Genomic DNA, 14,333 nt, shown 5'->3' on the forward strand with positions numbered 1-14,333 from the left:
ATGCCAAGAGTGTGAAAAGCAGGCATCAAAGCAAAAGGTGGCTACTTTGAAGAACCTAGGATATAAAACATAATTTCAGTTGTTTCACACTTTTTGTTAAGTATATAATTCCACATGTGTTAATTCATAATTTTGATGCCTTCAGTGTGAATTTACAATTTTCATTGTCATGAAAATAGAGAAAAATCTTTAAATGAGAACGTGTGTCCAAACTTTTGGTCTGTACTGTACAAGCGATTATCAGATTGCCTGTATTTAGCGGAAATGCTCACTTGCTATGATTGCCGACCACCGGGCAGCGCTCATAGCAATCCGGCAATGACAACCATAGAGGTCTGTTGGAGACCTCTGTCAGGCCAACCCATCAGTGACCCACAATCGCGTAAGGGGTCACCGATGGGTGGCATTGCCGGAAGCACGCGTTAAATGTTGCTGTCAGAGATTTGACAACAGCATTTAACAGGTTAACAGCCGCGTGTGGATCGCGATTCCACCTGCCGCTGTTATAGGCACATGTCAAGAATTCAAAACAGCTGACATGTACCGGGAAAGATGTGGGCTCAGCATCGGAGCCCACATCAAAGGGGGGAGACACGACATGTGTTCATGTACGGCGCATGTCGTGAAGGGGTTAAGAACAGCCGCTGGACTTGCAGGATCGTTGTGACTCCTGGATCTGATCAGTGAGGGTTAGACCCACCAAACATTTGAGGCCTAAAGGAAGGATCGATGTTAAGTGCTTCTCCAACCCTATTTCCCTTGCTTAGAGAGCTAATTTATTGACTTTTTAGTGAGCCTGTAATAAACTGTAAGCACATTATCTGATCTAAAGAGGAAAGCTGCAGGGGGGGAAGGGGAGCACAACTATTGAAGAATGAAGCAAGGTAGATACAGCTTCTCAAGTCTTTAAAGAAAATCTGTACCCAAAATTTGGCTATCTCATCTGAGAGCAGCATGATGTAGGGGCTGAGATTCTGATTCCAGTGATGGGCTGCTTGCTGTAGTTTGCAGATCTAGCAGTTCTCTGAATGTTGAGCCCTGTATAACACTGCACAAACCATTGATTGGCAGTGGAGACCCCCTCAACGCTTCTTTATGTACATGCGTGTGGGGGTTCCTGTTTTGAAGGGGATCTGGATCGAAGTTCCCACCGCACATGGAATATTACATAGCTGTCATCTAGTGGCATTTAATTGGAGTGAGCACTTGTGCTCGCACTCACCGGCTCCCATCGGCCTCTTGTGATACAGCCGCGGGGGAACGATGGGTTACATGTGCAGCCGGAGGCCTGAAGAAGACTCGATCACTGTCATCGTGGAAGCTCCTTAATACTTAAAGCTCTATAGAAAGGCCACGATTATCACTATATGCTCTGGTATTGCAGTTTATAGTAAAAGCGATTCAGGTGATCGCAGGATCAAGTTCCCAAAGGGTACAAAAAAATGTTTAAAAACAACAAACAAACTTGATTCCCTTACATTTTCCCCATTAATAATAAAGGAATTAGAGGAGCAAATATCTGGTATTGGCGTGTCTGTAAATGTCCAGTCTATCCAAATATAGTAACCATTGAGCCATACGGTTAAAGCCTTAAGAAAAAAAATAAAAAATTCAAAAGTCAGAATTGCAAATCTAAAGTTATCACTCCCTCTCTGATTCGTCCACCCCCAAAAAATGCAATAAAAAAAATCAAAATGTCATGTCCCCCAAATAATGAAAGCGTCGTGTCTCCACGCAAGAAAATAAGCCCTTACACAGCTCCATCGACGGAAAATTAAAAATGTTACTGGGTCCTCCCCCCCCAAAAAAAAAAAAAAAAGCGATGCAAGAGTTTATTTTTACAAACTTCTGAATTTTGTTCCTCTCTATTTAAATGAAAAAATATATATATTAGGCAAGCTTAGTAGCGCCATAATCGTATGGACCTGGAGAATAATATTTGAGTCATTTTTAATTAAGGATGCATATAGTAAAAACAAAACCCCAAAAGCTTTTCAGACTTTGGCTACGTGCACACGACGCGGATTTGCTGCGAATCCGCAGCGGATATTTCCGCGCAGAAACGCTGCAGATCCGCACTGTGATTTACAGTACAATGTAAATCAATGGGTAAAAAAAAAAGCAGTGCGGAATTGCTGCAGTTTTAAAAGAAGTGCATGTCACTTCTTTTGTGCGGATCTGCAGCGTTTCTGCACCCCTCCGTAATTAAAATCTGCAGTGGCAAATCCGCAGCTGCGGATTTTGTGCAGAAAATTCTGCACCACATTTCCTACATGTGCACATGTGCCTTAGTGTTTTATTCATTTATTTTTCCCATTTTAGCACTGCAAAAGCAAATCCTCGTATGGCTTTTTCAATAGAAAAAGCTATGAAATAATCTGCATGATTAGATTTAATCAATCTGGTGCTATCAGCGTGAGTGAGAATAAACCCGCACACTGCGGGAGGCACGCCGGGGTTTTAAATAGCACTTGAATTGATCTTGTTATACACACAATATTTTTTTCAGGATTTAGAGAGAAGTCCTTCATTCTGTAGTAATTTTGTTAATGCGGATCTGTCACCAGATTTCACCGTGCAAACTGTATATATTATTTATCAGATCTTGGATCTGCTGAGGCTGCTGTACTTGCTTAAAAAAGAAAAACCCATCTCAGAATTTTTATCATTCTCCTAGCAGTCCAGCTGAAGTGAAGCTAGTTCAGTCTTCGCCCACCTAGCCTGACAGCTGCAGCTTCTTCTGAGCAGTGTGAGATCACAGCAGGAAGGAGGTACACTGAGGAGCTGTCCATCAGGCTAGGTGGGCAGAGATTGAGTTTAATATTTCAAAAAGGATTATACAGCTGTGGTGACATTGAGTTTGCAAGAAAGTGTACCAGCCTGATCAGGTCTAAGGGATCCACGTAATAATACATAGGTGCAAAATTTGCTTTAGTAGATTATGGTTCATCAGAGCATTCCAGCTGTTATCATCCATGCTGTGGATAGACGATACATCGTTTCATGGGCGAAGCCCATTCATAGGGTGTGGAATGGGGAATTTCAAATCTTTAGTTATCAGTAGTTTTTGTCTTTCAAAATCATGTTTTCCTTTTTCATGGACCATGCAAAGAAGCTGTAAGTTATAAGTTTTTGCCATTCTATGTAGGTTTCAATCTGCATTTTGCAGTCATCTGGTATAGTTTTAACACAGTTATTGTCCTTGGCAATGTTGTAAAATGTGACCCAAGCTGCCACCCATTCTTGTAAACTTTGCTGTCCGTATTTAAAGCAAACCTGCCTGCAAAATGAAATGCTCTGTACTAGTGATGAGCGAGCGTGCTGGGATAAGGTGTTATCTGAGCATTCTCGTGTGATAATGGTGTTTTCGGCGTGCTCAAATAATATGTTTGAGTCCCACGCGACTGTGTGTCTCGCAGCTGTTCGACAACCATGCAGCCACCCCGATTTGAAAACAATATCTTGGGCGTGCTTGACAACTATTAGCACATGAGCATGCTCAGATAATACCTTCTCCCAGCACGCTCACTCATCACTACTCTTTATCTGTAGTTTTGGAAGAGCTGCTAAAGGGAGAAAATGAAGATTTATTCTGGCTGCAGCTGCTGGCTGTATCTCAACTATTAACTGTTTTGTTGCACTGTTGTTGCTCCAGGCACTATCCTTGATGACTGCAAGCAAGCAGTTGCAGGGAGAATAAAACTTAATTACTCTGTCGCCTCATTGGGGGACACAGGACCATGGGTGTTATGCTGCTGTCCACTAAGAGGCGACACTATGCATAATCTGAAAAAGATTAACTGTGGCTCCTCCTGTGCAGTATACACCCCTGGACGGCATCAGCCTTCTCCAGTTTTTGCTTAGTGTCGCAAAGGAGGCACACCTAAAGATTTTTACTCCGTTTTCCGACGGGATTACAGATGAAGAAAAGAGGGTCTCCTGTGAGACTCCCGGCATGGCTCCTTCCTCGGCCCCCTATTATGGGGTGCCCAGTTGAAGTTGAGATGGCTATTCCCCATGCTGCTCCTTCCCCAGCCCCTCGGGTGCTGGTTCGAAGTCGAGACCCCCCCCTCCTTCCCCAATTCCTTTTGGTTTCTGGGTTGAGGTCGAGGCGAGGATAAAGGCTCCTGAAGGTGACAACAGCACCCTCCCTATCCCCCTCTGGGGGTATTGCGTTGAGACACCTCAGGTAGGGCCTGTACAGGCAGCATCCTACAGCTCCCAGCAATGGGCCAGCACACTGCGCCTGCATCCAGGGACCCCAGCCCAGCTGCGGGCTCCTGTTGGGGCCGGGGGGAGTGCAGGCAGGCATGGCACATACAGACACAGGGCTCCTTGCGTCCCTGTCTCTGCGGCAGCACCAGCTCTATACTGCCTCAGGGGGACCCCTCACAGGGCCCCCCTCTCGCTTACAGCCCCACCGCTATCCTGCCTTTAAATCCGGAGGGGTCCGGTTCAGATCCGACCCCCTCCCGGACTTTCACGCCGGCCTGGAGCCCTTCTGGGCCTCAGGCATCTAATTTAGGCCCCGGCTTCGGCCTAGCTGAAGCAGCAGCCTCCTCTCCGTCCCCCAGCCCGCCCCCCGGATGACAAATATGACACTCTACAGTGTCATACAGGGGGCGGATCGAGACAGAAAGGGCGGGTTTTTTACAGCCTTGCCGCCTTTTTCCAGCTCTCCGCCCCCTTCTCCTCCTCTCTTCTCTGTCTCTGCAGCCATTTTCGGCTGCAGATTAACCCTGCATCTCCCGGTCTGCAGGACCAGGACCAGGCAGCCAGTCTCCGGGGGGCACAGGACTGTGGATCTTCGGCGCTGGACCTCGGGGCACACTGGTGGGGTAAGATCACAGCTGGGTTCTTTTTACTCAGCTGTGAATCCATATTACCTATAAGGCTCCCCTGTAGGTTCTCTACCCCTGTAAGGTCCATCTGCTGGCAGCACCTCTGCACTTTGTGCATTATGCAGGGCTCAAGGTCCAAGAGAACAAGGCAGAACTGCTATTATGCATTCTGCACAGCCTGCGGGACCGCTCTCCCCAGTAGTAGCACGTACCCGTATTGTCAGAACTGTATACAAACTAATGTGTCACAGCCTCAAGAAGCCCCTGCCAATGCCTCGGTGTCTAATGCCACGCCGGAATGGGCTACTCAGATGTCGCAATCTATGACGCAGTCTATAGATAACCTAACTTCCACATTGCTTCAGGCTCTGCAGGGTCATGCCCCGGCTATGACCGTTACCCAGCAAAGGGAGAACTTGCCTCAGGGACAAGATGACCCTGGCACATCCACGTCTAGACGCAAGCGGATCCATAGATCAAGTCCATCTGCGTCATCCCATAGCACACGGTCATCCCCCTCTAGGGAGAGACACCGTAGCTCCAGGTCATCTAGACCGTCCCATTCCAGGGACAGACAATGCAGATCTCCGCAATCCCCAAACAGAGAGGGCCTCCTCCCCTGCCCACCCAGCAGGGGACGCCTCAGTGATACACAGGATTTGGAAGGCATCTGCGACTCTGACTCGGACAGAGAAACGGAGGGGTCCCTGATCCCAATCCCTCCTAGCAATATAGCGCTAGTTGAGGACATAATATCGTCCATCCATCGGGTGCTGGACATTTCTGATCCGCCACCAGAGGCCCCAGAACATAAGATTTCCTTTGAAGGACCTCTGAAGCCGCCTAAGGTTTTCTCTAACCACCCGGAGTTTAAGGCGATCCTTAAAAAACAGCTCTCACAGCCTGAGAAAAAATTCGCTAATCGCAAATATCTGGAGGCGATGTACCCCTTCCCACAGAAGGACACCAAGGAATGGACAGATCCACCTGAAGTGGATCCCTCAGTCTCCAGGCTAGCAGCACAGACCCTCCTTTCACTGCCAGATAGCTCAACCCTCAGGGACGCAGCAGACCGGCAGGTAGAACGCATGGCTCGTTCAATTTTCGAGGCAGCAGGGGCATCCCTGGCTCCCGCGTTCGCCTCAGTTTGGGCTGCCAAGGCCATCCTGGCCTGGGCAAAGAATTTACAAGCCTTCCAAGCATCCGCTCCTGAACTGTCGGACCAAGTGGTTCAAATTGCAGTTGTAGCAGATTACATGCTCCAGGCAGCTCTGGATTCAGCAAGGGGAGTGGCGGGGATAGCATCAAACGCCATCACAATTCGGCGTATCCTCTGGCTGCGGGAATGGAAAGCGGACGCAGCCTCAAAAGTCCCTCACGCACCTCCCCTACCTCAGTGGGAGACTTTTCGGTGAACAGTTGGACACTATGATATCCAACGCCACAGGGGGTAAGAGTACTTCTCTTCCCCAACTGAAACCTAAACGCACTTACAAGAAGCGTAACCAAACTCGATTCCGATCCTTTCGGAATTCCTCCGGCTGGTCCGTCTCATGTCCAGTACAAAATCGTAACCGTTCCCCACGCAGGGACAACTCACGATCGACGTAAAGGTCGGACAAGACCTGGCAGTCAAAAGCAGGCCAGTCTAAGCCCAGAGGAGGAAAATCTCAGACTTTCTCCTCCTCATGACTCACGGACTCCGGAAGACACCACACCAGTAGGCGGCTGACTTTTGCTTTCATCAAGTCTGGCTGCCTATTACAGAAGACAGGTGGGTCACGGAACTAGTGTCTTCCGGATACAAAATAGACTTCACCTCCAGCCCACCGGACCGGTTCTTCCTCTCTGTCCCCCCAAAACCACCAGCCAAGGCTCGAGCCTACCACCAAGCGGTCTCCTCGCTTTGTCAATCAGGAGTCATAGTACCGGTACCCACGACCGACCGCTTCCGAGGGTTCTACTCCAATCTGTTCGTAGTTCCCAAGAAAGGAGGCAGCGTACGGCCCATACTAGACCTAAAACAGCTCAACAAATATGTACGGGTCCGTCACTTCCGCATGGAGTCCCTTCAGTCCATCATTGCGTCCATGGAGAAGGGAGAATATCTCGCCTCCATAGACATACAAGACGCATACCTGCATATACCCATTGCACCTGCCCATCAGAGGTTTCTCAGGTTCGCAATAGGCCAGGACCACTACCAATTCGTGGCTCTCCCCTTTGGACTCGCCACGGCTCCCAGAGTGTTCACCAAGGTCATGGCAGCAACCATGGACGTCCTGCATTCCAGAGGCATAGTAGTCGTTCCATACCTGGACGATCTACTCATCAAGGCTCCCACCTTCAAGGACTGCGAGCTCAGCGTCTCAATCACAACCGATACTCTCAGTCGCATGGGCTGGTTAATCAACCTACAAAAGTCATCACCAACCCCGAGTCAGTCCCTGACCTTCCTGGGAATGTTATTCAACACTTCCAGGGGTCTAGTGCTCCTTCCCAAGGACAAGGCACTGGCCCTCCGACTAGCAGTTCGCACCCTCCTCCGCAAACCCCATCGATCTCTCCGGTTTGCCATGAGAGTCCTCGGCAAGATGGCAGCAGCAATAGAAGCCGTCCCATTTGCCCATTTTCACCTCAGACCTCTCCAACTAGCCATTCTCAAGTCCTGGGACAGGAATCCCTTCTCTCTCGACAGGGAGTTCCAGCTAACGTCGTCAACCAGGAGGTCCCTGCACTGGTGGCTCAAGCCAACCTCGCTAGCAAAGGGGAAATCCTTTCTCTCAGGTCAATGGAAGGTTCTGACCACCGACGCGAGTCTGACGGGTTGGGGTGCGGCGCACCTACACCACAGGGCACAGGGCAAGTGGCCCCCAGCGGAAGCGACCATGCCCATCAACATCCTGGAAATTCGTGCCATCCTTCTGGCATTGAGGGCCTTCCATCACTTACTGGCAGCCTCTCACATCAGGATACAGTCGGACAATGCCACGGCTGTGGCATATGTGAATCATCAAGGGGGGACCCGCAGTACCCAGGCGATGCGGGAAGTGTCACATATCCTCCGCTGGGCGGAGGACACAGGGTCGGTTCTTTCGGCGGTCCACATTCCGGGTGTGGACAACTGAGAAGCAGACTTCCTCAGCCGACAAGGAATAGACTCGGGAGAGTGGTCTCTCCATCCCGAAATTTTTCAACAGATCTGTCTCCGCTGGGGGACCCCGGATGTGGACCTAATGGCATCCCATTTCAATGCCAAGGTCTCCAACTTCATTGCCAGAACACACGATCCGCGGTCGCTCGGAGCTGACACTCTGGTTCAGGACTGGACCCAGTTCCAGCTTCTGTACATTTTTCCACCTCCTCCCCCTGATATCCAGAGTGGTGAGGAAGATCAAAAAAGAGGGAGTTCCAACCATCCTCATTGCACCGGACTGGACCAGACGCACATGGTACGCCGACATCGTACAACTCACAGCAGACACCCCTTGGCGTCTCCCCGACCGCCACGATCTTCTATCACAAGGGCCGTTCTACCACCAGAACTCAGGGGCTCTCAATTTGACGGCGTGGCCCTTGAGACCTGGGTTCTAACCCAGGCAGGGCTCTCGACAGATGTCATTGGAACCATGATCAGAGCACGGAAACCAGCCTCTGCCAAGATTTATTACCGTACCTGGAAAGCTTTCTTTACCTGGTGCGAATCTCGTGGCCAGATCCCACTCCCTTATTCCCTACCCAAAGTTCTTGGTTTTCTCCAAGCGGGTCTGGAGGCCAGGCTGTCATTGGGCTCGCTTAAGAGCCAGGTGTCAGCCCTCTCAGTGCTTTTCCAAAAGCGCATTGCTACCAAGCTGCAAGTAAGGACTTTCCTTCAGGGGGTTTCCCGATTGGTTCCCCCCTACAGACGACCACTAGAAACGTGGGACCTCAACCTGGTCCTGACAGCATTGCAGGAACCACCCTTCGAACCCCTTAAGGAGGTCCTGCTCCGCCTTCTTTCCCAGAAGGTGGTTTTCCTGGTGGCAATCACCTCGCTACGCAGGGTGTCTGAACTGACAGCACTCTCCTGCAGACGGCCTTTCCTGGCATTTCACCAGGACAAGGTAGTTCTTCGTACGGTCCCATCCTTCCTTCCGAAGGTTGTGTCCAACTTCCACCTCAATGAGAAATTCACTACCATCCCTTTGTCCGGTTCCGGTTCATAGAGTGGAGAAGGCTCTGCATACGCTTGACCTTGTCAGGTCTTTGCGTATATACGTGTCTAGGACTGCGTCCTTCCAGAGGTCTGATTCTCTTTTCCTCCTTCCGGAAGGCGGTCACAAGGGTATGCCAGCTTCCAAAGCTACTCTTGCCAGGTGGATCAAATCCACCATACAAGAGGCGTACCGCCTTAAGAATTCTCCTCTTCCAGCCGGTATTACGGCACACTCTACACGGGCGGTAGGGGCCTCCTGGGCCATTCGGCACCAGGCTTCGGCACAACAAGTGTGTAAGACGGCCACTTGGACTAGCTTACACACATTTACTAAACACTACAGGGTTCATACCCAGTCCTCAGCGGACGCGAGCCTGGGTAGACGTGTCCTGCAGCCGGCGGTGCCCTAAGTGTACGGGCCTGTCTGCACAATATTCGTCCATTGCTTCCCACCCAGGGACTGCTTTAGGACGTCCCATGGTCCTGTGTCCCCCAATGAGGCGACAGAGTAAAGGAGATTTTTGTGTACTCACCTTAAAATCTTTCTCTTAGCCTCTAATTGGGGGACACAGCTCCCACCCTGTTGCCCTTTCCGGGCTGTTGTAACTGAGTTCTCATATTGTTTCTTGAGCTCGTACATAGTTGCCTTCTTACAGGCATAATTATGTTATTCATGTTACGTTCCTCCTACTGCTTTGGCACAAAACTGGAGAAGGCTGATGCCGTCCAGGGGTGTATACTGCACAGGAGGAGCCACAGTTAATCTTTTTCAGATTATGCATAGTGTCGCCTCCTAGTGGACAGCAGCATAACACCCATGGTCCTGTGTCCCCCAATTAGAGGCTAAGAGAAAGAGATTTTACGGTGAGTACACAAAAATCTCCTTTTTCTTCCTGTACCTGTGCTTAAGTTAACCAGCTTAGCATTGTTTAAATGCCCTTTTGCAGGTTACCACTTTACCTACAGGTAAATAGCATTTTTGTGGCTGACCTGTTTGCTTTAAAGTGGTTGTCCACTACTAGGACATTTCAGCATTACTTGTCGTTGACCTAACCACACTTTTTTTTTTTTTTACAAAAGTGGTTTAATGCCATTCTATCGCTTCCCATGAGTTGCTCTATTTGCAAAAGGATTGTTGGAAAGTAATTGCTATTATTCCTGACTTTGATTTCCTAACCACCTCCTCCCATCTTCATCCTCGCAGGAAGCAGTGTATAGAGCTGGAGCAGCAGTTTGACTTCTTAAAGGATCTCGTCGCCACTGTCCCAGACATGCAGGGAGAGAATGAAGACAATCACACGGAAGGGGAAAAGGTGTCACGGAGGTACCAAGGTTTTTTCATTTAATAATGATAGTAATTATCATCTTTTAGGCTGTGTGCACACGTTGCGGATTTTTCGCGTTTTTTTTTTTCGCTATAAAAATGCATTTAAAAAGCATACATTATGCATCCCATCATTTAGAATGCATTCTGCAATTTTTGTGCACATGATGCATTTTTTTCCATTAAAAAAAATGTATCGCGGTAAAAAACGCAGCATGTTCATTAATTTTGCGGATTTTTCGCGTTTTTCCCGCTATTTAATGCATTGGGAAGCTCCGGAAAAAACGCGTCAAAAGCACACAAAAAAAAAAAACGCATGCGGATTTCTTGCAGAAAATGTCCGGTTTTGCTCAGGAAATTTCTGCAAGAAATCCTGAACATGTGCACATAGCCTCACCGTTCAAACAGATGGAAAAGTTTCTGCTCTCAAAAGCTTACGATCTGAGGAAATAAGAGTGGCAAAAAACACAAGGGTTCGGCCATATTCAGTTTTAAAAATAAAAACAAATTGCCTGATAATATGCATAAAGCCTCAGATTGTGTTGGTGCTGCAGAGGTCAGTTTTCTTTTGGGTGGTGTTGTGTTTTTTTGGGGTTTTTTTTTCGTGATCGGAGTTGTTTTGGGGATTTTATTTCAAAATCTTTGAGGTCGGACATATTGCTTTAAGATCACAGGCTTTACTGTCCACTGCCTGCGCTTTACAGCTCCTTCTGAATTTGGGGACACTGTACACAATATCTGCTCTGTAAATTAATCAGTGACCGGAAACCATTTCTTTTTTGAATGATCGTACTCCTGTCGATGGCAGGAATACAGTGATCATCAGAGGCAACACGTAAAATCAGGCTGATGGCACGGGCTAGGAGATTAGCAGGGGAACAAGGAAGCAGTTGCACAAGGTAACTTAGTTTCCCCTCTGTATTCCGTTAGGGTATTTTCACAGGTTGCTTTTTTTTTTGTTTTTGTAGAAAACCATAGTGTTTTACTGTACAAGCAAAGCGAATGAGATTTTTGAAGTCTCATGCTCACAGTGCTTATTTTTCCCTTGCCGCATTGTATCCATTCTTGCGCCATTTGTGCAGCAAGTTACACCCATACTAATGAAGGAGGAAAAAATACGCAACAAAAAAACATGCAAAAATACGCCTATTTTATGTAATAATTTCCCTGCATAAACATCAGTATTTGCAGCAGATTTTTCTAGTCTGATGGCACGCTCTCACATTGCCCATTTGTGGTTTGCAATTGCATTTGGCTTTTAACCACAGACACTGATTTTATATATTTATCAAAGGGGTCGCAAACCAGGAAGCAGTCGAAAAAATGGAGGGACAGCAATGAAAGGAAAAGATAAAAAGCAATCAGAAACGGACTCCGAGCAAGAGGTGAGTGTTATTTTCAAACAAATTTTTGAGGACAATTGGGTACTCTAGGGCTGTTCTTAAAATCTTGTAAGAAAAAATATTTGAAAACTTATTTATATTTCAAATGTTAATTTGTGGTAGGTTGTTTTTTGTTTTGGTTTTGTTTTTTCCCCTTTAACTCAGGTAATTTTTACATGTATTTTTGCTATAGGCTTCTCTGTAAGACATTATTATTATTATTATTATTATTATGCTATTTATTCTGTGGCGCTTTACATGTGAGGAGGGGTATACATAATAAAAACCAAGTACAAACAAGTACAAGTACGTCTACTTGTACTGGCCGCCGCTGGGTACTGTACATCTGACTCCTATTCAAATCAATAGAAGGCAGGTGTGCAGTACCCTGTGGCGTTCACTTCAAGTAGACGGAGCATTTCGGCAAGTGAGTACTTGTAGCCAGCAACACCGGTAACAGGTGATCGGCGGGGTGCCGAGTTACGGTCCCCAGCCGATCAGACATTGATGACCTATTCTTGGGATAGGCCATCAGTGTAAAAGTAGTGGACAACCTCTTTTAAGGGCAATTATTCTGCAAGTTAATCAGAAGTTTAATTTTAACAGGACGACTCAGAAGGCACCGAGTCGGAAGGTGACGAAGAAATGTGTCCGGCCCCACCTGCAAATATTCAATCCCAAGTCTCATTTCAAAGGTAACGTATGTGGCGCAAATTGAAGACTTGTATAAATGGAGTGTTAGAAATTGATACAACCCAGCTCTAGAGTTATGCATGAACATTGGGGGGAAAATATAATTGTGTATACATACATTGGTCTTTTATTTCTTACATTTCATTATTGGTTTTTGTTTTTTTCTAATTTTATTTTCAGTCCTCCTCCAGCTCCAACCTTCCGACATTTTCAGTCCGTACCAGTCATGCCCTCGGCACCTGCTGCTTTGCCCACTATGCCAGCCCCATCGCTGCCCGCTGGCTGTGACGAAGAGGAAGATTATGACTCGTAGCCTCCGGACAAACCAGTTCAAATTCCGTTTTCATTTATTTGCTTACTTTGGTTTTTGTTCTTTTATTGTTTTGGTTTTTAAATTGGGCCCATCGGCCCCTGGGTTGGATGAGGGCTGGGGGGTAAATGTGTTCTTAAGTTTATTAAAAAAGGAGGTGGAGGAAACCGATTTTTGTTGTTATTTCACAAGACTTGGTTGTCATTCACACATCATGCTGATGCTTCAAAAGGAAAACTACCAGAGGAGACCAGGGAAAGGTAAATGTACATTAGGATTGTGCATACAGATTTTAATGTCCTTTCATACAGCAATTTTGATATTTTGAAATTGAGACAAGTAAATAACACTACATTTTATTTTTTTTTACCTACCTGCTTCTGATTCCACTTTGTTTCATTCTTTTCTCGAGAAATTTGTGTGTATTTAACGGAGTTAATTTTTCTGTTAATTCAGTTCCATTTTGATCTAGTGAATGACTGATTAGTCAATTGCAAAATAGGGTGAGATTTAACAATCAGTGTTTCCTAATGCAGAGGTGGGGGGAGGCTCCTACTGCAGCCATTATATTACAGCCACACGCTATCCATTGGGGCATCTTTCTCCTGCGTTCACTGTAGCATATTATTATTATATAGCACATACTTCACACAGAAACATACTTGATTAACCCCTTCACGACATGCGCCGTACTAGTACAGCGCATGTCGTGTCTCCCCCTCTGATGTGGGCTCTGGCGGTGAGCCCACATCAAAGTTGCGACATCTCAGCTGTTTTGTACGCGCGCAATAGCGGCGGGTGAAATCGCGATCCACCCGCCGCTATTAACCAGTTAAATACCGCTGTCAAACGCTGACAGCGGCATTTAAGTACCGCTTCCGGCCGTGCATGATCACATGATCGGGGGTCAGCGATTTATCAGGATAGTAACCAGAGGTCTCCTTGAGACCTCTATGGTTACTGATGCCGGCTTGCTGTGAGCGCCACCCTGTGGTCGGCGCTCATAGCTAGCCTGCAATTCGGCTGCATAGGAGCGATCTGATGATCGCTGCTATGTAGCTGAGCCGATCCAGTTGTGCCAGCTTCTAGCCTCCCATGGAGGCTATTGAAGCATGGCAAAAGTTAATTTTTAAAACAATTTTTTTTTTTTTTTTATGATAAAAATAAAAAATATATAAGTTTAAATCACCCCCTTTCGCCCCATCCAAAATAAAACAATAACAAAATCAAACATACACATATTTGGTTTCGCCGCGTTCAGTATCGCCTGATCAATCAATTTAAAAAAAAAAAAGCATTAACCTGATCGCTAAACAGCATAGCGAGAAAACAATTAAAAACGCCAGAATTACGTTTTTTTTTGTCGCCGTGACATTGCATTATAATGCAATAACAGGCAATCAAAAGCACTTATCTGCACCAAAATGGTATCATTAAAAACGCCAGCTCGGCGCACAAAAAATAAGTCTGGAAAGAAACAGAAAGAGTCCTACTCTGCCTCCAGCTTTGTGTTTTATTTAGATACTCTAATACTGCTCTTCTAACATCTAGAGCAGGGGTCCCCATCCTGTAGCTCGGGAGCCACATG

The 14,333-nt window shown here is 46.9% G+C and overlaps 1 protein-coding gene across 1 annotated transcript in view; it reads left to right on the forward strand.

The window, feature by feature from the left end:
- Positions 1 to 12,912, forward strand: part of DRAP1 (DR1 associated protein 1) — a 60,315-nt gene extending 47,403 nt beyond the window's left edge. The window contains exons 4-7 of the mRNA XM_077287475.1: positions 10,241 to 10,360; positions 11,655 to 11,745; positions 12,349 to 12,437; positions 12,616 to 12,912. Coding sequence (XP_077143590.1) covers positions 10,241 to 10,360; positions 11,655 to 11,745; positions 12,349 to 12,437; positions 12,616 to 12,748 — 433 coding nt within the window. The 3' untranslated portion in view covers positions 12,749 to 12,912. The remainder of the gene's footprint in view (positions 1 to 10,240; positions 10,361 to 11,654; positions 11,746 to 12,348; positions 12,438 to 12,615) is intronic.
- Positions 12,913 to 14,333: the final 1,421 nt, after the last annotated feature.

Source organism: Ranitomeya variabilis, chromosome 2, assembly GCF_051348905.1.
Source record: "Ranitomeya variabilis isolate aRanVar5 chromosome 2, aRanVar5.hap1, whole genome shotgun sequence".
Lineage (NCBI taxonomy): Eukaryota > Metazoa > Chordata > Amphibia > Anura > Dendrobatidae > Ranitomeya > Ranitomeya variabilis.